The 24,120-nt window shown below is 39.3% G+C and overlaps 1 protein-coding gene across 1 annotated transcript; it reads right to left on the bottom strand.

Moving 5' to 3' along the window:
* Nucleotides 1-10,946: 10,946 nt before the first annotated feature.
* LOC139734294 (ribonucleoside-diphosphate reductase subunit M2 B-like) lies at nt 10,947-23,064 on the bottom strand. Its single transcript, XM_071645089.1, has 9 exons — nt 22,958-23,064; nt 18,291-18,563; nt 17,678-18,128; nt 16,396-16,460; nt 15,724-15,870; nt 15,040-15,130; nt 14,351-14,498; nt 12,095-12,365; nt 10,947-11,102 (listed from the first exon to the last, which is right to left on the bottom strand). Exons 1-9 carry the CDS (start codon nt 22,988-22,990, stop codon nt 10,947-10,949), a joined length of 1,635 nt encoding a protein of 544 aa, XP_071501190.1. The 5' UTR covers nt 22,991-23,064.
* Between the last annotated feature and the right edge of the window lie 1,056 nt (nt 23,065-24,120).

Genomic DNA, 24,120 nt, shown 5'->3' with positions numbered 1-24,120 from the left:
AGGAGCAAAGACTAATTCGTTGTTGAAAAACTTGTACAGTCGTCAAGTGAGTTGTTTGTGTTGTTTTCGTTTTTTGTGTCTTCTTCAAACACCTCAGAAGTTATGCCAAATAAAACAAGAGCGTCATATCATCAACTGTCAGTAAAGACTCATTTGTAAAGAGAGAAAAACTCTAACAATAATTCTGAACCAGAGATTCGTACTGAATCTCATCGTGCTAATCCCTCGCAAGGAAAAATAAAAATAATGTACTTTCAAAATTAAGAGGCATTTATACAACTGCAGGCGCTTCCAAAGCGATCTGAATCTCCGTAGCCCCATTACCTTATTGAGATGGGGATTCAGGTTTTAAATTTTTAATCAGAACCCACTAACATGACATATTAAAGAGTTAAAATTTAAGCAAAGAAAATAGGATTCCATTTTCTTTGATCACTTTTTTCACATACCACCCGTCAGTTTCCCTTTGTTTGCGTTTATTAGATAGTAAAGATCATATATAGTTATTCTAGAGGAATTAAAAGTCTATTTGATGAAAATTGGTTTTGAAATGGTTGAGATATCCAACAACAAAACAAAACAAAGTGGTTCTGTACTTTAAATAAAGAAAGATAAAAAAAATCGATCAATTACAGATTGTTGCCGATGTTACGATATAAGCAGAGAATAGGAAAGAGGGAGGGGTGGAGAAGGGGAGTTAGAGAAGACATACCCCAGCAAGATGTCAATGCCGACAATTGTTGCTTGCCGTGTTTACCGGAAATCAAGATAAGCCATGTTTATGCACTTTATTGTTTGTTTTGTTACTTTTTTTATACACGAAAGAATTCATGGAATTTCAAGCCCTGGTGGAAAATAATTATCTTTTCTTCTTCCCTGGTGCATGACCACCAACTAATCAGTAAACACAAATATTCGCTTGAAACAAACAAGATAGGTTCTAAATCATAGCCAACGTACGTCATTGCCATAAACAACCAAACTATTCCATCTGTGCCGTATTACAGCTCTTATTATCCCCCGCTCCCCGCCCCCTCCCCGATTCTCTCTGTATTTCTCTTTGTCAGACTATACCCTCTCCCTCTTTCTTCACCGCGTCCACTTGCCCAGATGCAAAACGCCTTCCTTGAGCCGCAAATAATTTTGGCAATTATACCGTCCTTTTACAAGAAGGGTCACAGGCAGTTGCGTCTTTCGTAAACACGTCGTCAAATTGTCACCATTAGACTATTCCCCTCCCCTAACTGCCAGACGTTGTAACGTCTGGTCTACTCATTTATTTTGAACATGAAGTTATGTTTATCAGATTTTTACCAACAAATGAGAACAATGACGTTTGTTGCATTCTCAACGACGCAGCAAATCACCATGTTTCGCATATATCACGAACAATCCGCCATCCCACACAGTTTGTACTTTGGGCGGAAAACACGCGGCCTCTAGATAGAGCATTATTTGGTGGAAAATTCTTCCGGATTGTTATACATCGTCATCATTCACGTCATTCCTTCTTTAAAGTCGGGGTGCTCTTGTTCATTCAGTGTCCTCCCCGAGGCTTCCCGAAGGGCTTGGTGCAGCAAACAACGTGCTTCATCTAAACATTATCGTCTGGAGGTCTTTTTTTCGGTCGTTATAGAAGCATTGTGTCTACTGAAAATCTCAGAAAGGAATACAGAGCTGTTGTCGGCAACTTAATAGTGAAATTTCACGAAAGATATGAAAATCCCCCCCCCCAAAAAAAAAAAAAAAACAACAACAACAACACGAAAACATGTCCTTTGGCAGGAACACATTTTGCAAGAGACGACAGCAAATTGCGATATAAAATTAATCTTATATGAAGAGCTTGGTCGCAAAATAAGTTAAGCGCCATTTTCAACACGTTAATTATTCGATATAAAGTCAGTTCATATCATAGACAGTATAATAAAATTTTTCCAATGATACATCACTTGTTTTATATCAAGGAATATTCTTAAAGTCATGATAACAACAGTCTAACATTTTCTTATGATTTTCTTCGTTTTTAGCAACTTTAATTGCAAATATATATAAATTACCAAAAATGGATTTACTTCCTTTTGTGATCAGATTCTTCATATCGAGGGAGTATACAAAAGACAGGCAAATAATTATCCATCATTGTGCGAAGAGACCGTTCCATCAATTCGCAATAAGGTCATGATTTAAAGGGATGGTACAGTATTGGTGGAGATGAGAATTGGGTTTTAACTTTTTGCGAGATACCAAGAAAACACTTATAGAATAGTACAGAGCATACCATTTTAAGAGGAATTCAAATCTTATTTGATGAAAATCGGGTTTAGAATGACTGAAACATCCAAAAACAAAGTAAAATAAAGCGATCATAATAAAATGTGGGTCCCACACTTTATTAGAATCGCTGTTTTGGATATCTCAGCCATTTCAAAACCAATTTTCATCAAGTAAACGTTGAATTCCTCATGGAATTACATGCTCTTTCATATTTCATAAGAGGTTTCTCATTATCTCACCAAAAAATATTAGAAACCTGAAATTAGGTCTAAACCAAAACTATACAATCCCTTTAATCAAGATGGCAATTAGGTTTTTATATACTGCTTCTGAACTGTATTGAATAAAATTTAGCTGGTCCCTTGCTTCCTGTTACAGCATGAAAGCAACATACTCCCAATCTCTCTTCTTTTCTTTTTTTCCAGACAGGTTCATCCGGTACATAATCGCACCTCTATGATCAAAACAATATAGCAACGAGACAGAACAACAACAATAACCAAGCAGCAGCTTGTTTTGAATAACAACATTTTCCTCTATGGAATGAAGTTTTGTTACTCAGAGAGAGACTATTGTCACACTTCTGCGCGATAAACAGCTCTGCTGATGGTTCCGCTACCACCCCACCCCTTTTATTACCTTACCAGAATAAGTAAGTGAGAAGTCAACCTTTGTCATTATAGCATCAACACATTTTCTGAATAAGATGAAGATTCAGTTTGAATTAAAAGAACAACAACAAAATAAAAAAGAAACTAAAAATGGATAGAGTATTGCCGATATACCACTGTCCGAATAAACGCGACCGTGAAGCTTTATGATCTGAAGAGCATCAATTCCGAGTTACAATACATCCAACGTACGGTAACGTAAAACTGAATAAGTTTGGACAACCTAAACGTCCAGCTTTTTAATAGACCTCAATTCTAATAATAGGCCCTATATCATACACAGGTTTGGCATATCATTAGGGCAGTTCATCTTTGCTATCTTTCAATCTGTGATACGAACGTTAAAATGTAATTCTCCATGTGCTATGCCATGAATAAATCTGAACTTTAGAGTTAATGAATGGGTTGAGCGCCCGAACAGTCACGTTCACAAGTTCTTCTTCCCCTTTCATGAGTTGACGATTCATGTCATCACTGACCGCATCGGTTTTGTTTTTTCCACACTTGCATCATGCGTATACTTTGGTGCCAGAATGTTTGGGGCTTGCGATGGACACAGTGGGACGGTGGAAGATCCAAGAGTGCGGATGGGTTGGAACGTAACAGGTTGGAACTTGGTCGATAGATGGCGCTATGGGTGACGAAGCAAATGTGCAAAATGACTTTTCGCGTCGCAACCATATCGATGGTTTTAACAGTAACTGCAAGTCAGTTACCGACTATATTTCAAGTACTCTACGCGGAAGTATTGTACGTCACTGGCTGGATAAGTCGTTTAATAATAACGAAACGCTTTCTGTTCACCAATGGGCAGATTATCAGTCTTGTATTCGAATTATAGAAATATTGTGTTGTAATCAGTGCTCCACCCGCTAGAGTACGATTATTGTGTCTTTTGACGCCAAAGTATTTTAGCAACATACCTATGATGTATGCATTCTTATTTGAGGGTTTTGCACTGTGACATACTTATGTAATAATCTACTGATTTGCTGCTGTGGAATGATGTAAAAGAGAGTCATTTTCAGGAACATTAGCTGGTGAACACACACACATAGGTCCTAATCATATACATGTGTGTATATATCTTTATCTATGTATCCATATATCATATATATATATTTATTTATGAAGAGTTTGTTCGCAAAAACCGATGTCCATATTTGCCAAGTGGAGATATTTGTGATTAAAGGTCAAGAAAAATAAAGAGAATAATAAGAAAATTTTTGCTTCTTTTGACCGTAACTTCAAAAAAATACCTTTATATGTAGTGACCAATATAAAAGGTATTATTTTGTACTTTATGACAGAGACCGTACTTCAAAATCTTCAAAAATGGACTTATCGGTTATTGCGAACAAACTCTTCATATATATATATATATATACATATATATCTATACATATATATTTATGTATTTATTTATTCAGACGTATGTAGTTATGAGTAAGCGTATTTCAATAAATTTACAAGTCTATGCAGTGCATTCCTGTTATAATGAACACAGTTATAACGAAATTCTGGTTAAAATGAAGTGAAAATTGAGGCCGGAACATTATTTGCTCTGCGGTTTTTACTGTTATTTGTTTGGTTATAATGAAATTTCTATATAGTGAAAGAAAACTGCTGGTCCTGAGGACTTTGTTGTAGCGGGAGTCCACTGTAGTCATTCATCTATCAAGTCAGTCTTTGTTGAAATATATAAAAGCTCTGTAACGTTCCTTAATGTAATTTTAAATCGATATTCACTGCAATACAAATGGGAGAAGGGAAATGAGGCAAAATGACCAGTCATTTTATCAACACAATACGACAGAAACACAGCACAGTGCAGCAACAGGAGTTCCAGTTTTTCATAAGATGATTTTTATTAAAGTTTAAGTGGCATTGTAAAAACATTCACTTTATCTTCATTTTTTTTCACTTCGTTCATCAGGCAACAGTAGTTTGCATGGAACACAACATCTGTTTTGACATCACACCAGTATCAATGTCATATCACTATTTAATGCCCAGTTCATAGCATCTAAGAGCATCACAGTAAAATGACTAAGCAATGACTAAGCATTGCAAAACCTACAAATCGACATTCACTCAGGCTGATTTTCAAAGTAGACCCCACAACAAATTATAATCACGTCTAGGATCAGCTAGGTCAAAATGTTGTTTCTGTAGTTTGTTATTCAGTCATCCCTTTTCCATCTAAATCAGAGATTTTTGAAACTTGAATTGTAAGTTTTAGGAGAGTTTGTGAAAGTTTTTCAAAGATCCATTTGTTTTCACCAGTGTTTCTTTTTCCCAATCTGACATCCTTCTCAACTTTCTGACCAATGTGCTCATAAAATGAAGCACAAAATCCTCAACAAAAACTTTTTCAAAACAAGACACCAGTAGCACCGATAATTTTGAATAATCAAGAAAAGAATGTGCATAACTGAGTTATTAAATATTCAGGTTGTTTGTGGCATCTACACAGTGTACTGTTTTGTGTTTACATCATGTTCTTTGGCTTTGCAAGAAACAATAAAAATGGGGGGGGGGGAGTTTTTGGTTAATCATGCATGTATAGTCCCTCTAGAGTGGTTTTAAAGGTTTAGCTCCCTTTTCATATCACACACAAAGCAATAGAAATAGTGAGTTTGTGTGGTTAAATAGGTTTCAAGCTTCAAAGCTCTTTTGCTCGAAGTTACTATCTCGTTGTTCAGATTTCTTCCAAAATGTTACAAACACATAATTTCAATACCTTAAATGTCATTTTACAGCTCAAAATATCATTCAAAATGAGAAGTAATTTGAAAGTCTCCATCTCATGACTGTTGTAAGTTTTGTAATCCAAGGTCACAAGTGGCGCAGGTTGCTTAGTCCCACATGTCCCACATGAGCTTTTGTTATGAATCCAGTGCTAAGAAACCAGTGTCATATCATCTTCTCCATTATGCAAGATATTTTCAAACATTAAAAAAATGTTTGCCTCTCCTGACCATTTACAATCTTCTATCATGGATTTTGATTCCTACTCCTAAGATTTCTTGCATTCAAGTCATAGCTAGGTGGGTAAATTGTATGTAAACTTTGATTTTTTTTTTTATTATGACATGTACAAGTATTTTAACCTCAGTCTGTACAATTGTCATTTTTCTACAAAATCAAACTTTGCTTGCTCCAATACCAGATTCATTTGGCATGAATACAACAACTCATCAATACAACTTTTACTGTTTCCTCACTAAAAAGATCATGTAACAATTATTACTTTCTGACAACATTTACTGTACATATCTTTGACAACATTCTACACCATAGCATATCATTTCACATCCGGTAAAAGATACAAGATTGTCAATATAAAGTACTTAATTCAAGAATGACTACAAACATTGTATCATCTTCCTACTGAAAATTCACAGGTAACATACAGAAACACACTTTTCTTTAAGTCTAATCTAGCTAAAACAATGTTCATGAATAGCTTAAAAAATGATGTATTAAAAAAATTCTAGCTCTTGAACAGTTCAAGAGTGACGTGTTAGCACGAAAGGCCTATTCGCACTAACGTGACAAAATACCAGAAAAATTTCCAACACATCTGCTTCAGCTACAACAACCATCCTCAAACATGCAAATCTACAGTGTACAGAAAAAGGCTACTGTTTCTTGGATTGTGAGAGTCACATCTGTACAAAATTCTCTTGCAGTCCCTGAGATTTAGCTGTACACCTGTCACAAAAAGAAGAAGAAATAAATGCAGTGTCTGTTTCTGAATGATGATGTTGCGGTAACCATGGCTGCCATCTAAACAGCAGCTTGTACTAATCAGGAAGACAGCAAATGTAAATACACACTGCCTTATTTTTGACATTTAAAATCACACTAAAGTGATCAGGAGGACTGTTTCACATCCTCATCAGAACTCTTTCATACTGCAGACGAGGAAAATAATGCATTCACGTCGAAACTCATTTTTACCCCCATGAATGTAGACATCAGAAACGGGCGGTACAATTGAAACCATGGTTTAAACCATGGACAATTTGTATGGAGCGCCAAGTGCCGCATGGCCTATTTCCTTATGAAATCAGCCATTTCAATTGTAACACCTTCGTGAATTCAGACCTTTAAGTTTCAATATGACTACATTCCCTGCTGCACTCTCACATACCTTTATTTTGTCTCGCCGTAGAATCCCAAGATGGGTCAACGCCCTGGCCAGACATTTTGTCGCATGTATAGCTTTATCCTTTCCCTCATTTATTTGGTAGACATATAATAATCATTATGAACAACAGCTTGCACAGAAACTGAACTTCAAGTACTCTGCTTTGCAATGGTGGAAATGATTTACACATGGGTGATGTGCCGTAGTACTCTATTCCAATAACAAACCCTGTTAACAGTACTAGTATCGTCTTTGCTGCACCTGTGTAGTATTCATACTGGTCTAGGTGTTACCATCACCTTAACCCCCTTACAACTGCCCGCACTAAAATGCCACAGACATGGCATATAGATAGGCTCTTCATGGTAAGGAGAGAGTTAATTTGGTTGATGAAAGTTTCTCCAGCAATGCACACAAACAACAAGAGTCACAAAAAATGGTTTATACCAAAATTACTGGCCATTTACTCTCCTGTACATACAAAACTGGTGTGAGCTGCACAGAAACATGCACCTCCTTCACATTTCTTGACAAAAAAATCCTGTTTTCTCATTGTAATACATCTCAATATAACACCATACATAGTACTCTCACATCAGTGCTTGTTGAGGCAGTTTGGTAATGATGACTTTAACTGTTATTGAGAGGAGATGCAACTAATACTCATGCAAACAAAATAAGCCAATGAGAAAACAATAACTCAGATATATGAATGCACAGCGGTTTTTGTGTGATATGAGTAATGATGCTGATACAAGCCTCCTAGAGTTTTCTGGGCGAACAAATCGTTTAGACGAGAAAAAAACAACAACAAATTTCCCAAATCTGGCCTCTGGAGTGCCAATATACACTCAGCGGTCAATATGCTTGTTTGTTTCAGTAACTTTTTAGTAGTTTGTTTGGCAGTAACTTTACAACTTTCTTCTACAGCAGCAGTGTTTGTGCAAAAGTCTAGATAATAACATGTTTTTTTAATGATGGATTTTCAGAGCCATGCTGTACTGCAACGTAACACAGTCAAGTGGTGGATAACAATTATTGTCACTGCTTATAAAAACATACAATGGGCCTGTTTTTGTTTATTTCTATCTTTTTTTTTTGTTGCAATTTGGAGAGTAGAATCCATTAATGATAAACGTTACAATTCTCTATGTTAAAACAGGTACAATAGTTGATAACTGCTTAGAGCTCTAATGAGAGGAAATCATTTGTCATATCAGACAACAATGAGTATTATTCCCTCATCTAAGTATGCATTAAGAGGGACGATAAAATCTTTATAATACAGGAGAGAAGTCTTCAAATGCAATCACTAGGCAGTTGACTTCTCCTCGCTCTGATTCTACACCTAAACTACTCTCTCATTTGGCATTTCTTATTGCACTGCTGGTATGAATCACTTACATCTAAATCAACCAAAAAAACATGGCAAAAATGTGACATACGCATTACTACTACGCTATTAAAAGCAAGTACACCATGATTCTACAACAGAAGCTGGCTGCATGACGAGAGATAAAGGTACGTCGGTCCATACTGGTCCGCCCCATCAAATGAAGCAGCTCTCTCGCACAAGACCCGATCCAACAAAATTTTGTCTATTAAATGAGCAGCCATGGTGGAATCCGAATGGTATGCATTTGACTTAGAATAAACTGCTGATGGCTTGAACAGCAAAGCACAAGCCTAATAGAATTTCCTTACCTCACTATTGAATACATACAAATTGTGAACACTTAACAAGGATTTACTTTCACAACCGGGAAACTTTCCCCATCCCCTCAGCCGGATTTAGAAGTAAGGACTGGCTCAGCTCCCCTGCAATTTCAGCTTACCTACCTCTACTATTTCAGTTCAGCCACTAAAGATGGAGGGGTGTGGGGTGAGAATATAGTAATATAGCAATAATAAAATGGTCTTTTTTTATCCAGAGTAGGCTCTTTAGTGTTGCCACTGCTTTATTGGAATGCCCATTTATACGTCTGGGTCAAGAGAGACATGTTGGACAAAAACATCTTGTCCAAGGACATAGGCATTGGCTGGGATTCCGACTTGTGATCTCTGACTTTAAGTCCGAAGTCTTATCCACTATGCCAGGGTTTATTCTACCAAATTATAAATGAAATTATCATCTTCATCTCTAGCCTCTTTGGGAAGAATGTTACCACCACCATGGGGGGTAACATGGGCATGTATACTCTAAACCAGAAAAATGTATATAATGGAGAAAAAACAGAATTACTATGATATACAATACTAGAAAGAGTTGGGTTTCTTTCTTCTTCTTCTTTTTTTTTTTTTTTGTTGGTCATCTTACATTAGAGTTAACAGTGACTGGCAGCATTGTACAGAACATCAGGTATTTAATCCTTCTGCAAAAGGAATAATTATTTCTAATGGATCCTTAATTCTCATTCTGTGGAGATCTAACATTTAATTTTTTAAGAAGTTTTAGAAGTATTTTATGACACTCTACAAATACATTAAATTACTTTGATACAAAACATCTTTCTGCAGCAACCACTGATTTGGTGCTTTCAATTATCCTGAAGAATTTACACAGCTGCCAAAGAGCTGTGCAAATCATTTTTCTATCCATTGCTGAATACATGTCTGAATCCTCCACCATCCTCTTTCTTTTTATAGTAATCTAGAAATCAGCAAATTCAAGTATCAAAGATAAATACAGATCCCCAATAGCTAGATTGCATCTCACTGGTATTCAATAATTTCAGCTTAACTTCTAGAAAGCTAAATCCTTCCTTAAACTTTACCACACGCGACAAAGTGTCCAAGAGACTGGCTCAATAAACATTACAACACTCACATAGTTTGAAAGAGATTTGCATAATATGTCCCACAGTAAGATCAGCAGAAATAACAGTTGCAGCTCCTTCTCTTGCATTGCATACCCTTTACAGTGTACAATAGATCACCTCTATACAATAGATGAACTGCTGCAGATATATTATATATCTTTTTTGTTTCATTTTTGTTTCTTCTCTTTCTTTTTTGTTACCTTTCCAGTCTTGGAATAATTTTGCCACAGAATGGCAACACTGAATTTTACTGTTTATCTCATACTGGAAAAAAAAAAATAGATGGAACTTGTTAAACTGATTAAATCTGCACAAAATCAGACAAACATGAAAGAAAATGTGTCAATTTGAGACAGCTAGACTGTAATCTTCTTAAATGCATTGCTGGAAGATTGGGTTATAAATTCCCCCCTCTCCCCCCTGAAACTTATGCAACCAAGAATGGAGATGGCATGTGAGCAGAATAACAGTATACATGGCTCTAATGGAAAAAGGAAGTTTAGATTCTACTGCATGAAAGACTGGCAATGAGTGCTAGCAATTACTATCAAAAAGATACAATTACAAATGCACAGAAGTGTGGTTTCTAAGATAAGATAGGCTGAAGCACCATCAACTACCCTGCAGACCCCTTTCCATTGGAGTCCTTCTAATCATTGAGTGATTATCAAGGACTACGTCTTTACTGGCACAGCTCAAAACAACTTGAAGACGAGACTCCTAAGAAGGACTTGAAGTCTGGCAAGGAAGATGGGTTGACACTTGTGATACATCCTCAACGTTTCACTCTATAATTCCACTCTGAGGATCTCCATAAGTGTCACACTTGAAGTCGAGAAAAGAGTGATGCAGTCAACTTCAAGTTGCGATGAGCCGATTCCCACTCACGACAGCCATGACAGTTTGATGCAAGAGGGAACCACTGCTTTCAAATTTGCTGATTCAATTACTAGAAGTTAGGTATCCCTTACCATTGTTGGATGTGTCATGGAGGGGGGGGGGGGGGGGGGAGAATACCCCCCCTCAAAAGTCTGCATCCAGTGTGAAGGTGTGACGAACCTCATCTGGAGCCATGACGTTCATCCTCTGGTATTCACCGACCTGCTTCTCAAAGAAGTTGGACTTCCCCTCCAGAGAGATGTTCTCCATGAAATCAAACGGGTTCTCAACACCGTAGATCTGGGGTAAGGTCAACAACAAAGATAAGAGATAGGAATTAGATAGCACTCAGATACATGAATGTAAAGGGTGACATAAATAATTATGTATGGTATTTCAAATGCTGTTTGAAGGTTGGAACGTGCATGACAACAGGGTGTACATTAATTGCAGATAGCAATTTCATGGAGCACAATGTATGGTACTAGTTCTTGTCTGAACTGCTTGGTTGCTCTTTCCAAGGATGACGTTCCTTCCCGAGCACTGTGCCCAGTTCTCTTCAGAACTCATTCCCCCCCCCCCCCCCCCCCCCCCCAAAAAAAAGAGTAAAATCTCCACACTGGCTATCATGACTAACAAACATTTCAATGGGTACTACGAAACTAATTCATGCTCTAAGGGGAAGCTTGTGTGGCACAGTGACAAGCCACGTCTTTGTGGTGATATCCCTTTAACCGCATGATGATATCAAAAGCTTGTGTTGTGTGATTGCACAGATCTCAAAACTTAATCCAAGCATTGCATGTTGTACAATAAAGTTTGCTCATTATCACATCCAAGCTATGTCCATATTTTTCTTAAAATCTCTTGATGTTTTGCTTTGGATTTGTTATTGTTGTTTTTGTTATTGTTGTTGTTGTTATTATTGTTGTTGTTATTGTTATTGTTGTTGTTATTGTTGTTGTTGTTGTTGTTGTTGTTGTTGTTGTGGTGGTGGTGGTGGTTGTGGTTTTAAGGGGGATTTGATGGTGGAATGAGGGGAGTGGGGCCTTTTCCACTGTTTATCAGAGGATTGATTTCTTTGTGTAGGCATTTTACTCTTCCTGCAAAAGAGATTGACAAAATTTATAACTAAGCTTTTGGTAAAATTAATTACTTTTTTTAAAGACTATCTGCAGAATATTTGGAGCAAATTTTTCTATAATCAACAGCCAATTACCTACAAAAGCCCTTTAAAAAGCTCAAAACAAAAACAAAAGATGCTCTTTTTCATTTCTCTTCAAATACACTACCTTTGGGCAGTCCAATTCTGCCAGAAGGCGATCTGCGACGAACTCAATGTACTGGCACATCAGTTTCGAATTCATCCCGATGAGGGCAACGGGTAGAGCATCCAAGAGGAACTCCTTCTCCAGCGTGACTGCCTGCCCGACGATTTCCAGGACGCGCGCCTGGGAGGGGTGGTGGATGAGATGGGAAAAGAGGAGACAGGCGAAATCACAGTGGAGACCCTCATCCCGACTGATGAGCTCGTTGGAGAACGTCAGACCAGGCATCAGTCCACTGCAGAGGAAACATGCCCAAATATTCAAACCTTAGTGTATTACCAGATTGAAGTCACACATACATGTACCATTGTTTTAATTCTCTGTCATAGCGAAAATATGAAACTCACTATCAACATCATCATAATGATTTCTTTCATCTTGGTCTACTTCAAGCATCACCAATTCTTGAGAAGTTCTCAGTGGCTACTAGTGAGGCTGTTCACTAAATCAATATGACTGTAGATTTAACATGACTTTGGGTACTTATGTACTTACTATATTCTCATTGCCATCAGTTAAAGTGAAAACTAAGTTTCGGTAATTGCTTGAGAACCCGTCTAGCACCATTTCATTTTTGCTTGCAATATATCGAAAGAGTCCACTTAGAAACTTACCTGGCTGACGCGGTTTGCCGGAATGATGAATCGTTTTGGAGTATTTTGAGAAAAATAATAATAGTAGGAAAACCGACTTTTATTCCAGAAGGCTCCAGACTAACTCAGTCTCGGGGAAAATTCGACCCTACTTCAGACAATTCACGCGCAGTAAGTGATCGCCACATTCTACTGGCCACTGCATAATACCAAGTGAGGCCTAACTGAATGGACAGGAAAGTGCATGCTAACGTAATCCTGTACAAAAGAAAACAAAACTGACAGCGCGCAGTCCTCAGTTGATGAGACGCGCGGTCATTGGAGTTTTTGTTGTTGTTTATCAAGCGCCTTTGATTGTTTTAGAGGTGCTTGATAGGCGCACATTAATTTTGCATGCGCGCAAAAGAGGTTTTTGATGCGCGCGTTGTAACAACTCGAACCATTACTGCGAGTAGCCAGAACACAAAGCGCTAGTTTATACAGTCCGCTCCCATAGGACAACTGTACAATCAGAGGGGCAACCATTACAACTCATCCCACCGTCAAAGCGAAGCCGAGTTATCTCCGAGTCCGAATTTAGCCTGACCCTGTTCCGGTAAGTACTGAGACTGAACCTTTTTGGTTAATATTTCGCATTTTCGTCGTTACCCATCGAATATCTTGTAATAACATCGTTATCCTGCACATTTCCTAAGCATACGTTCACATTTGGGAGCGAAATTTGACAACTTTTGCAGGCGTACCAGAACTTTGTTTGGGCTTTAATCATGAACACCATTATTTAACCATCATACTCATAACAGTCATAACACTAATCCTCATATTGCAATTGCCATACTTATCATCAGCATAACCATAACCTCCATCCATAAGGACAACACCTCTAACACTATATCATATTTTGATATCATCCACACTTTCACAGACTTTCACTAGCATTGTCACCACCACCACCATCACCACCACCATCACCACCACCATCACCACCACCATCACCATCACCACCATTACCACCACCACCACCACCATAACCATAACCACCATCACCACCAACACCATCACCACCATCACCACCACCATGCGCACCACCACCATCACACCATCACCACCACCACCACCATCACCACCACCATCACCACCATCACTACCACCACCACCACCATCACTACCACCACCACCACCATCACACCATCACCACCACCACCACCATCACCACCACCACCACCATCACTACCACCACCACCACCATCACCACCACCACCACCATCACTACCACCACCACCACCATCACACCATCACCACCACCACCACCATCACCACCACCACCACCACCATCACCACCACCACCATCACCACCACCACCATCACCACCACCACCACCACCACCACCACCACCATCACACCATCACCACCACCACCACCACCATCACTACCACCACCACCATCATCACCACCACCACCACCACCATCACTACCACCACCATCACCACCACCTTCACCATCACCAACACCACCATCACCACCATCACCACCACCTTCACCTTCACCATCACCAACACCACCACCACCACCATCACCACCACCGTCACCACAATCATTAATGTCCTTCAACGTGTCAGTTCCTCACCGCTTCTTGAGCCAGAATATGGCAGCAAACGAGCCCGAGAAGAAGATGCCCTCCACGGCGGCGAACGCCACGAGTCTCTCGCAGAACGGAGACTCCTGCGAGGCAATCCACTTCAACGCCCAGTCTGCCTTCTTCTTCACAAAGGGCACTGGACACAGAGGAGAATATTGGTGATGTATATTAAACTCCAGATGCTATGTTTCTCTTGCAGTTTTTACATTTCACAAGGCAGAAGTATCGATAATACCACATGAATATGTTGTAACCTCATACCATCATTGAAAATGGATCACTTTTATTATCAGAATTGAAACAGAAAGGAGAGAAACGAAATTCATCAAAAGGAGGTTATTGGACATATGCAGGGTAAAACCAATCACATGGTAGATGTGGAAAAAACGGACAAAGAGGAGAAAAGTCATAAAAATAACAGAGGAATAGGCATCTGTCTCCTTCCAATTCACAGAAAAATCACAGCTGAAGATCCATATATGAGATAGCAAGTATTCTCTTTCCCCCACCTAAACAAAAGTGAAATGTGATCTCTAGATTTTTTCTTCCCTTTTGTTGTTTCTTTTGAGCACATGCAGCAAAAAAGATGGAATAAAAATGAACGTCCAAGGTGATAAATATACAAATCAACACAGATAAGCCAGCGATACAACTGTGTGCAATGCATGTGTACATACTTGTCTGAATGGCATTGAAGAGTCTGTGCTTCTCTCCCGGGTCCTTCACGTAGGCATCGATCAGAAGACTGTACATCTCAGAATGGACATTCTGGGACAAAGAAAGAGAGGGACGACATTTGAATGCTTCACAATATCAGGGCTGGCCTGGCCCACACACTCCCACATGAACAATCATTAGTGGAATGTTCCTGAGAGCAATAAGGGAGATATTTCTTTCTTTAAAGGTGCGTAAACCCGGTAGTTGCAAGATTGCCGAAGCTGAGCTGTCATCAAGAGTAAAGCGCGTAGGTGTTGCTAGGTAACGTTGCCTTCGTTGTCTTCTCTGCGCATCACACAGTCTGTAATGATGCCAGGGTGCATGCTTCTTAGTATGACATCACAGAAGAAGTTTGCTAAAGCTGTCATCATCAGCTGAATCATGAGCCGAACTGTGATTGGACCACTGACTACAGTGGATCGGACTTCTTCGGACTCATGGAAATGGGTCAAAGCGTAAGCGCTAAAGAAGAGTGGATAGCATAGGTCTCAATAGGAAACTTGCGCCGTGCGCCCGCGTACGCATTCAACTAAACCACCGGGTCTATGTGCCTTTAATATATGCATGTCAACAGGACCATGGAGGTGGAAAGAAGCCAGCTCTATCTCCCCAGTTTGACAATGACATTATCAGGGTATAGTTACCTCCATCATAATCTGGAAGCCGTAGAAACATTTTGCCTCCGGTATCTGAACCTCCTGGCTGAATCGCTCCACCAAGTTCTCGTTGACGATGCCGTCGCTGGCGGCGAAGAAAGCGAGCACGTGGGTGATGAAATGTTGCTCTTGAGGCTGTGAGAGTGAAAGAGAGAGAGAGAGAAAGGAGGAGAAGAGAATGTAAAAGAAGAGATGAACACACAGAAGAGTGATGAAGAGGACAATAAAAGACGATTCTATTTCATTTTGAAGTTACACATAGGTGTCTCAATGAGCCTTGCAGTGACTGGTGGCAATCATATCTTTGGTAACAAGAGTACATCAGTTTAACATATAATTTAAAGGAGGAAAAAAACTGTATTCAATAAAGGATGTCTGCATCTTGATGTTATTTTCCACTCGGTCCCATATATGCATTTTAATGTGTGCTTGCTAATCAACTGGGAAAATTTGGGGCATTACAAAATTTAAGAGGAAGGGCACTTTGTATCCCACACACATACACACACACATAGCACAAAGTTTTATACATTTTGCATCAACTCTATCCATCAATGCACTGCATACACTGGCTTGTTGGAGATTGCTTCCTGCACTGCATTTGAGCTTTGATTAGACTGACTCTGAGGTCAAAGGTCAGGAACAGGGGTGACTGCTTACTTTCAGAGTCCTCCAGTCTTTCCAGTCCTCTCCAAGGTCGACCTCTTCGCATGTCCAGAACGAGGCTGCAGAGGATGATTTGAGGAAACACTAAATGCATGAGAATACTAAATCATCTACACAGAGAAGATCATGCATGGACATCTACGTGACAAATTTTGAAAGAAGTGAAAAACACAGTGCACTATTTGCTTTTAGTTCAGTTTAATTGACAAGACAGTACTTACAAGATATTTTGTACCTGCTTGTATCTGTGGTCTATTCAATCAACAATCATGACAAGGTGAGCATATTCTACTATTACATTCGTAACTATATCTCCAAGATTTGAATTGTGAATATATTGTGACAATGTGAAGAGTCGTGAGTCTCCTCACACTGGCCTCGATATCTGAAGACATGAGTCTGATATTGCCGAGTCCTACAAAAATGTATACATAATTCAAGGATCCTTCCTGAAAATCTTATGTATGTACTGTATAGCATTATGAAAACACATCTTTGGCCGCTATTCAAATAAAGGTCTGGACACCAGACTTTGGGTATCACCTTGTACACAATGTTCTGTCTGCTGGTGCACTTCTGTAACTCATTCTCACAACTGCTATGCCACATGTGATACTACACTCAAGGTTACTACACATATAGTCTCTTTTTTTTCACACCACAAATTTGACACAATGTAAGTTCTGTCATAAGTTTTGATCTACATTGTACACTGTATGCATTTGTACATCAACTGTATGTAGACCCCTGTACATTTATTGTCACAGATTGTCATGTCATGTACAGTCTGCATTAAAAAATTATAATGTATACATTAAAATTTCTAGAGATATATATATTTGAAGCATGAGGAACTATACTACTTGAGCAATTCAAGTTTTATTTTTGTGTGTGTATCTGGAAAGAGTATGAGCATGCAGTGTGTGTGCATCCTGATGATCATCGTGTCTGAAAGTCAAGACTAGCAGCTCACATGCTGTCTGCTCATGCTGTGATGGCATACAGATGAGAAAAAAGAAATCTTAATTCAACAGAGTACTGAACTGAGCATTGTGAGGGCTCTTTGGTGGGTCTCAATATGTGCTATTGAAAAATTATGATGGTTACCTTTCCATATTACCCTGGTTTTCAGAAGTGTACCCCTCACTCTTCAAATATTATGATTTTACAAAACAAAACAACAGAAAACAAATTTGCATGATAACATATGGAAGAAAAAAAAATCAAAATGAACTTTCTATATCTCATGTTAAATACCGTAAATTTCATGTCTCACCTTGGGCACGTTTGTAGAATTTCCATACGTCTGGGTACTTGATTGGGAAGAGGACAAAGCGATGTGGATTCTCTGTGAGAATGGGCTCGAGTTTGTCGTTTGTGGGACCTCCGGTACCCACCCCTTTGGTCCTTGCTCCTGCACTGTTGGTGGAGTTGTGATGCAGATGGTTCCCGATGCTACGGCTCTGGCTGTGCCGTGACCCTCCGGCTTTGGTGCTGGACGGGACGCCGGCAAAAACACCAGACTGGATGCTCTGCATAGATCGTGTGGACGAGTGATGCATGTCAGCCTCAGATCCATTTTCAGCCTCGTCTTCATCATCGTCGTCATCAAGGAGAACTGTCAAGGAAGAGTCAAATGCTTTCAGGGTGGGCGTGGCCTTTGACGTGCTTGACACTCCATCCTCCCCTTCCTCGTCGTCATGGTTACATGCCAACACTGCATCAGACTGGCCAACTTTAATGCCCCAAGTGTCATGACTGTCGCCACTACCGGCAACTTGCAACTCGTTACTTTGATACCTTTCCGCCTCCTCTTCAGCTTCTTCCTCATCCTCCTCCTCATCCTCCTCCTCCTCCTCCTCATCATCATCATAATCATTCTCTCCAGCTTCCCCCTCCTCCTCTGGCTTCTCCTCATGCCTGCTCAGCTGTGAGTCGGGCACCATGTCGACAGACATCATGGACACCTGGGATGAGGGGATGATGTGCTCCTGAGACGACAGCATGTTGTGATCCTCCTCCTCCTCCTCTCCATCAGGGATACCATGGTGATGGTTTCCCATCCACATCACATCTCTGCCATCTCCTCCACCGCTTGGATTCAGGGACGGCATCTCTCCTTTGGATCGCTTGCTCCTTGGATCGACAGTCCCAATAACAAGCTGTCAAGAGAGCGAGATTAAAATGATGGGTGAAAACAACTGGAGAGGCCGCCACATTTAGAATGATCATTCAGCTGAGAAAATTCTACCCAAGACTCCCATCTCCCAACAATAATCATTAGCTACAAGTACCGCCCAAAGAATGAGTAAAGACCCATTTAAGAAGATGATTAAAGAGTAATACTTCCTTGGTAATTCAAATGCATTATCATCGTAAGACGTATGTTGAGAATGATGATGATGATAAAGATGATGATGATGATGATGATAATAATAATTCTCATCATAGTGATAATCACCACCATCATCATCACAATAATTACAGTAATAACTCTGCAAAAATGACAATAATAATGAAGTTTACTTACAGTACATATCAATCACTAATACAAACAGTGGTCCCACAATACAAAATATTAATTTCCGATAGCCTGTTGCCACTCAAAATGCCAGACTATAAGACATACATTGTGCATCTACTGCACATTGATTTAACCAGGGAGGAAATTGCAAAAACAGTACCACCATGTTACCAAAGGACAATGAATTAGCAAAACTATTTTTTTAAAAATCAAAAATTGAACAAGGAGAAATCAGTTGTGGACCGGATATTTATGATCACTAGAGAGCCATAATCAAACTGGGGTCTTGCTGTGGGCAATGATTTTTGGTGCAATGGAATATGTGATGCGTCATTACGAAAGCCGTGTAATGTCAGGAAAATCTTACTTTGCCTCTGGGCAGATTCAATTCCATTCAATAATGGTTTTATTTCAATCATATTGCAATAGGCGACTGAATTGCATGATATTATGATAACATATATAATACATAACAATACGGAAAAAGAATTATAAAATTAAACAGAATTTCCACTATAAACACATCATATTTAACCAGGATATGGACTTGAGAGGAAGGGAGGAGAAGAAAGACAGAGATAACAATTTGTACTACAGAAGATACGAATTCACCGGACACTAAGCTTTAAATTGATATCACTAGGGTTGTTATTAACTTACCTCATTACAAGGGTAACACTAAAAAAGAAATTCAAAGTTAGACAGCTGTTAAAGGGATCATTCAGTTTTGGTTGAGACCTAATTTAAGTTTTCTAACATTTTTTGGTGAGATAATGAGAAACCTCTTATGAAATATGAAAGAGCATGTGATTCTAAGAGGAATTCAAAGCTTATTTGATGAAAATTGGTTTTAAAATGGCTGATATATCCAAAAAAGAGTGATTCTAATAAAGTGTGGGACCCATACTTTATTACGACCACTTTGTTTTACTTTGTTTTGGGATGTTTCAGTCATTCTAAACCCCATTTTCATCAAATAAACTTTGAATTCCTCCTAAAATGGTATGCTCTGTACCGGGTACTATATCATAAGTGTTTTCTTGGTATCTCGCAAAAAGTTTAAATCCCAATTCTCATCTCCACCAATACTGTACCATCCCTTTAAGGTTATATTGCCATACGCGCATTTTCTTCCTTCTATGATTTCAGACTATGCATGTAGTGGATGAGGATAATATAAAGAATATGATGCGTCACCATGACACATGTATACAAGTAACATGTCGACGCACCATGTTTCCTTGTCTTCTTTGTAAATCCTCACACACTCCAGCCTTATTTTAAAGGAAAAGACCCTCAATAGACTATTGTTGGGAATGTTGACAATCATTGGTGAAGCGGGCTGAAGCCAAGCATATCTAATAGCTCTTTGAGATTGCAAAGTGTGGCAGGGTTATTTTAAGGGGATTCAGATTTGTAGCCCATTAGTAACTCAAATTGGGCAGTTTCTTATTCAATAATGCGAGGAGTGTCAGCGATTGGATGACATCTTCCAGAATTTTGTTTGACTGTCTTGTGACCTGTGAAAGTGATTATTCAAGACCAGGAAGAGCCAAACCAGCAAACCCCATTGCTAACTCATCAATATATTCCTTGTATCAGCTGCTGCAACTAGAATGGAATTGCAAGATTCATTGCATCAGCCACAGAGTGCCAACAGCTGTCTTACTCCATGCAAACTGTAACTGATTAGTATGTGTATAAATGTCAGTGTATAGTTATTGCGTGACTGTATATTCAGTGGAAGAACAGTACCTGTCCACGTACAGTATGTTGTATTTAGTGTACAATGTAAATGTCATTGTTTTGTCATCTGTTATGCTTGTACAATGTTATGCTTGTACAATGTATTGCAGGGCCCCCAGGAAGAACAGTACACTTGTACCTGCCTACTGATGGGGGCTACCCTGTTGAAATAAGACAGAATGTAGCACAAAAGTGATATACAAGTGTAACACTCTCGTGGTATTGCATTGAAGTTTGTCTATCATTCATCGTGTACAGTAGTTGATCTAACATTAGAGGGCCATTTCTTTTTACTGTATACGCTATATATTTCGCGGGGGTTTTGTTTTCGCGAATTTCGCGAGTCGGGAGCTATTCGCGAAATTTAACAACACGCGAAAATATTACCTTCCAAAATGAATCCCTTGCCTTGATGATACAAACATTTCAGTACTAGTATACCATGTCACGACTTACCGAACAGACCATACTGGCTAAGCTTGTTTACGAACGTCCACGTCTACTTACGAATACTGTAGAGAGCCAATCCATTATCGCAAGGGGACCACTCGTCAGAAATCTAGCGCGATGGACTTAACCACTTCAAAAATGTTGAATTCTAACTTCCTAGTTTGCAGAGTTTGGTAAGTTTTTTTCATGCAGTGTATAACTAGTATCATTCTTATTTGCTAGTAAGTTGAAAATTCACACTTTCTTTGCCACTTCATATTTTCTCTGGTCCCCCAATCGCGAATTTAACCACTCGCGAAAATGTGTGACAGCGGTAATTTGCGAAAATTTATGTACGCGAAAATTATAGCATATACAGTATTTGTTATTCATCAAAACTCACAATAGTGCACTTGTGTCCCATTGTGCAACAATGTACATTTGTAAGTGCAGCGTATGCTCAGTAGCAGCTCATACACAGAGGCATCCCCGATCTAAAGAAACCTCATGTTCACTGCACTTACAAGTTACAATACCACACATGCCATGCGCTATTTCTATTCCCTTGATAAGGTCTGGAAGTATTTTGCTGATAGTGCTACAGCACATTGATACTACATGGAATAATCGGTGCACAAGTCAAAACCATTGAAAGCAAAGTGAATTCTCTGCCTACATCATTGACATTAAGCTCTGTAGTTTAATAGATTGCTAGTAGATTCTTTATGGAAGTGTATACAACCACACGCGTGTGGACGTGTGTGTACATGTTGCACACACGGGGGGCTTTATTGCGTAGCGGGGAACACAAAGGTTGTGTGGCCACACACAGCGTGTTCCCCGCCACGCAATGGAGCTTCTCCGTGTGTGTGGCATGTACCAGCGACTCTAGCCATGGCTACAGCCACACTCGTGTGGCTGGATGGTAAAGACACACGCGTGTGGTTGTATACACTGCCATTCTTTAATCATACATGTAAATAATAATAAATCATGATCTGGTGATGCACATGTAGACAAATGTAACGTTAAAGGGACTATATAGTTATAAATATATAATTATATAAACCTACTTTCAGGTTTCTAACATTTTTTGGTAAGATAATGAGAAGCCTCTTATGAAATATGAAAGAGCATGTAATTCCATGAGGAGTTAAATGTTTATTTGATGAAAATTGGTTTTGAAATGGCCGAGATATAAAAAACAGAGCGATTCTAATAAAGTGTGGGACCCACACGATCGCTTTGTTTTGAAATATTTTACTTTGTTTTTGGATGTTTCAGTCATTCCAAACCCGATCCCGATTTTCATCAAATAAACTTTGAACTCCTTTTAAAATGGTATAACTAGACTAAATGTTTTCTTGGTATCTCGCAAAAAGTTAAAAGCCCAATTCTCATCTCCACCAATACTGTACCATCCCTTTAACAGTGAAATAGAGCCAGGTTTTCTCAGTGCTAGTGCAGTGGGTCTGTAGATCTAGGCTACTCATGCTCTCCACCACTACCAGCCAGCCAAAAAGCCCCAAAAGGTTTTCACTTGAATTCACTAATAGACTCAAATTTCACAAAGAGGTATTGGGGACAGGATTCAGGTGATTGACTGGTTTACGACACGATCGAGTCCGACTTGCATATCTACAGTAAAATAACTTATAAATTTACACGACAGATATACAAACAGTCGACGAGCGAGCTTATCATCCCACATCATATTCAAGGGATGGGACCACTAGAAGGGGAAATTGACTCCCGTATACGACATGCGACATGGGTCATGACGCTGCTACGTGACTGCTCGCAATTGCAATGAATGATTCAGTGCATGAGAAACATTAATCTCTCATCTTTTCTCACCTGGGTCCTTTTGTTATTTTTCAGACTATCCATTCGCAAAAACGCACAAATTTCGATCGGCACGTCTGAATGTTGTCCACATCATACATGACTCCTTTCGTTTAGAATCCACGCATATTGTGTATGCGGCATAGCATGCATGCAGCGAGTACGATAGCTTGTCAGAACAAGATCTCAAAATAAAAACACCGAGCATCCTTCCCGAAATCAAGCATATCTTACATTGGTGTTAGCCAAGCGCTACACAAGTAACTCCATATACAGGGTGATACGTGTGTGTGTGTGTGTGTGTGTGACACTAGGGCGTCACTCCGCACCAGACAACTGGTGGGTTTAAATGGACAGCAAGTTTCGTAACCCCCTATTTACACAACGGTCAACACGCCGAAACAAGTCGCTAAAAACAAAATAATTGCTGGATCATTCATATTGGTGTCATAGCACTTTTACATTCATATGCAGATAAGACTGTTTCGTATTTTATTGATCATCATCAACACGCTATTCATATATCATATATAACATTTGGGGTGTACGGGTATGGCAGTTGGATTGCAACATTTCACGAAATACATGTATGCTTCCTTCCATTTGCTTGATTATTTCCCTCAGCGGGTATTTTGATATCGACATCTGACACGATTTTGAGATGATGATAATGGAACTGTTGTGAAAATAACAAAGAGAAAGTTGAGATAGCATGAGATGAATATACAAACTTTTTAGCTTGAGAAAATCATGCGTATCTACACAGAAATTCACACACACACATACATATAATATCACATGACTCACTGATGGTACGTCCCAGCTAGGTGAACATAAAATAATCTGCGGGTTAGGCCGACACGTGACTATTATCAATGAAACTTACCTTTCAGAAGTGACCTTCCTTTTATGGGGAAAAAAAAAAGATAAATCACGCAAGCTGGAATGTAATGTGTCTGAAAGACGGAATAAATCGACGGCGCGTTCTTACGCAGGACGTGGTCGTAGAGTTATGAACGTTCGAAATCGCTTTGCGTGTGTATAATGTCTTGGTCCTGTTTGAAGAGGCTAGACCAGTCCGGTGAAAGCACATGCGTAATGTTTTGTAACAGCTTGGCGGCGATATTATTCAAGCCTATTACGTAACCGGGAGGGGAGGGCATTCGCTATAATGA

This window comes from Diadema antillarum, unplaced genomic scaffold (genome assembly GCF_040938485.1).
Source record: "Diadema antillarum isolate AM-2024a unplaced genomic scaffold, OU_Dant_1.0 seq00000522_RagTag, whole genome shotgun sequence".
In the NCBI taxonomy this organism is placed as follows: Eukaryota; Metazoa; Echinodermata; class Echinoidea; order Diadematoida; family Diadematidae; genus Diadema; species Diadema antillarum.
This window is presented reverse-complemented; position numbering and strand designations above follow the sequence as displayed.

What these genes read in the sequence shown, in the direction of transcription:
- LOC139734294 (XM_071645089.1), bottom strand. Translation starts at nt 22,990, where the DNA reads ATGGATAGTCTGAAAAATAACAAAAGGACCCAG. An exon ending in GCTTCCAGATTATGATGGAG is followed by an intron (nt 15,131 to 15,723) that starts GTAACTATACCC and finishes TCTTTGTCCCAG; the next exon opens with AATGTCCATTCTGAGATGTA. An exon ending in ATATTCTGGCTCAAGAAGCG is followed by an intron (nt 12,366 to 14,350) that starts GTGAGGAACTGA and finishes TTTCCTCTGCAG; the next exon opens with TGGACTGATGCCTGGTCTGA.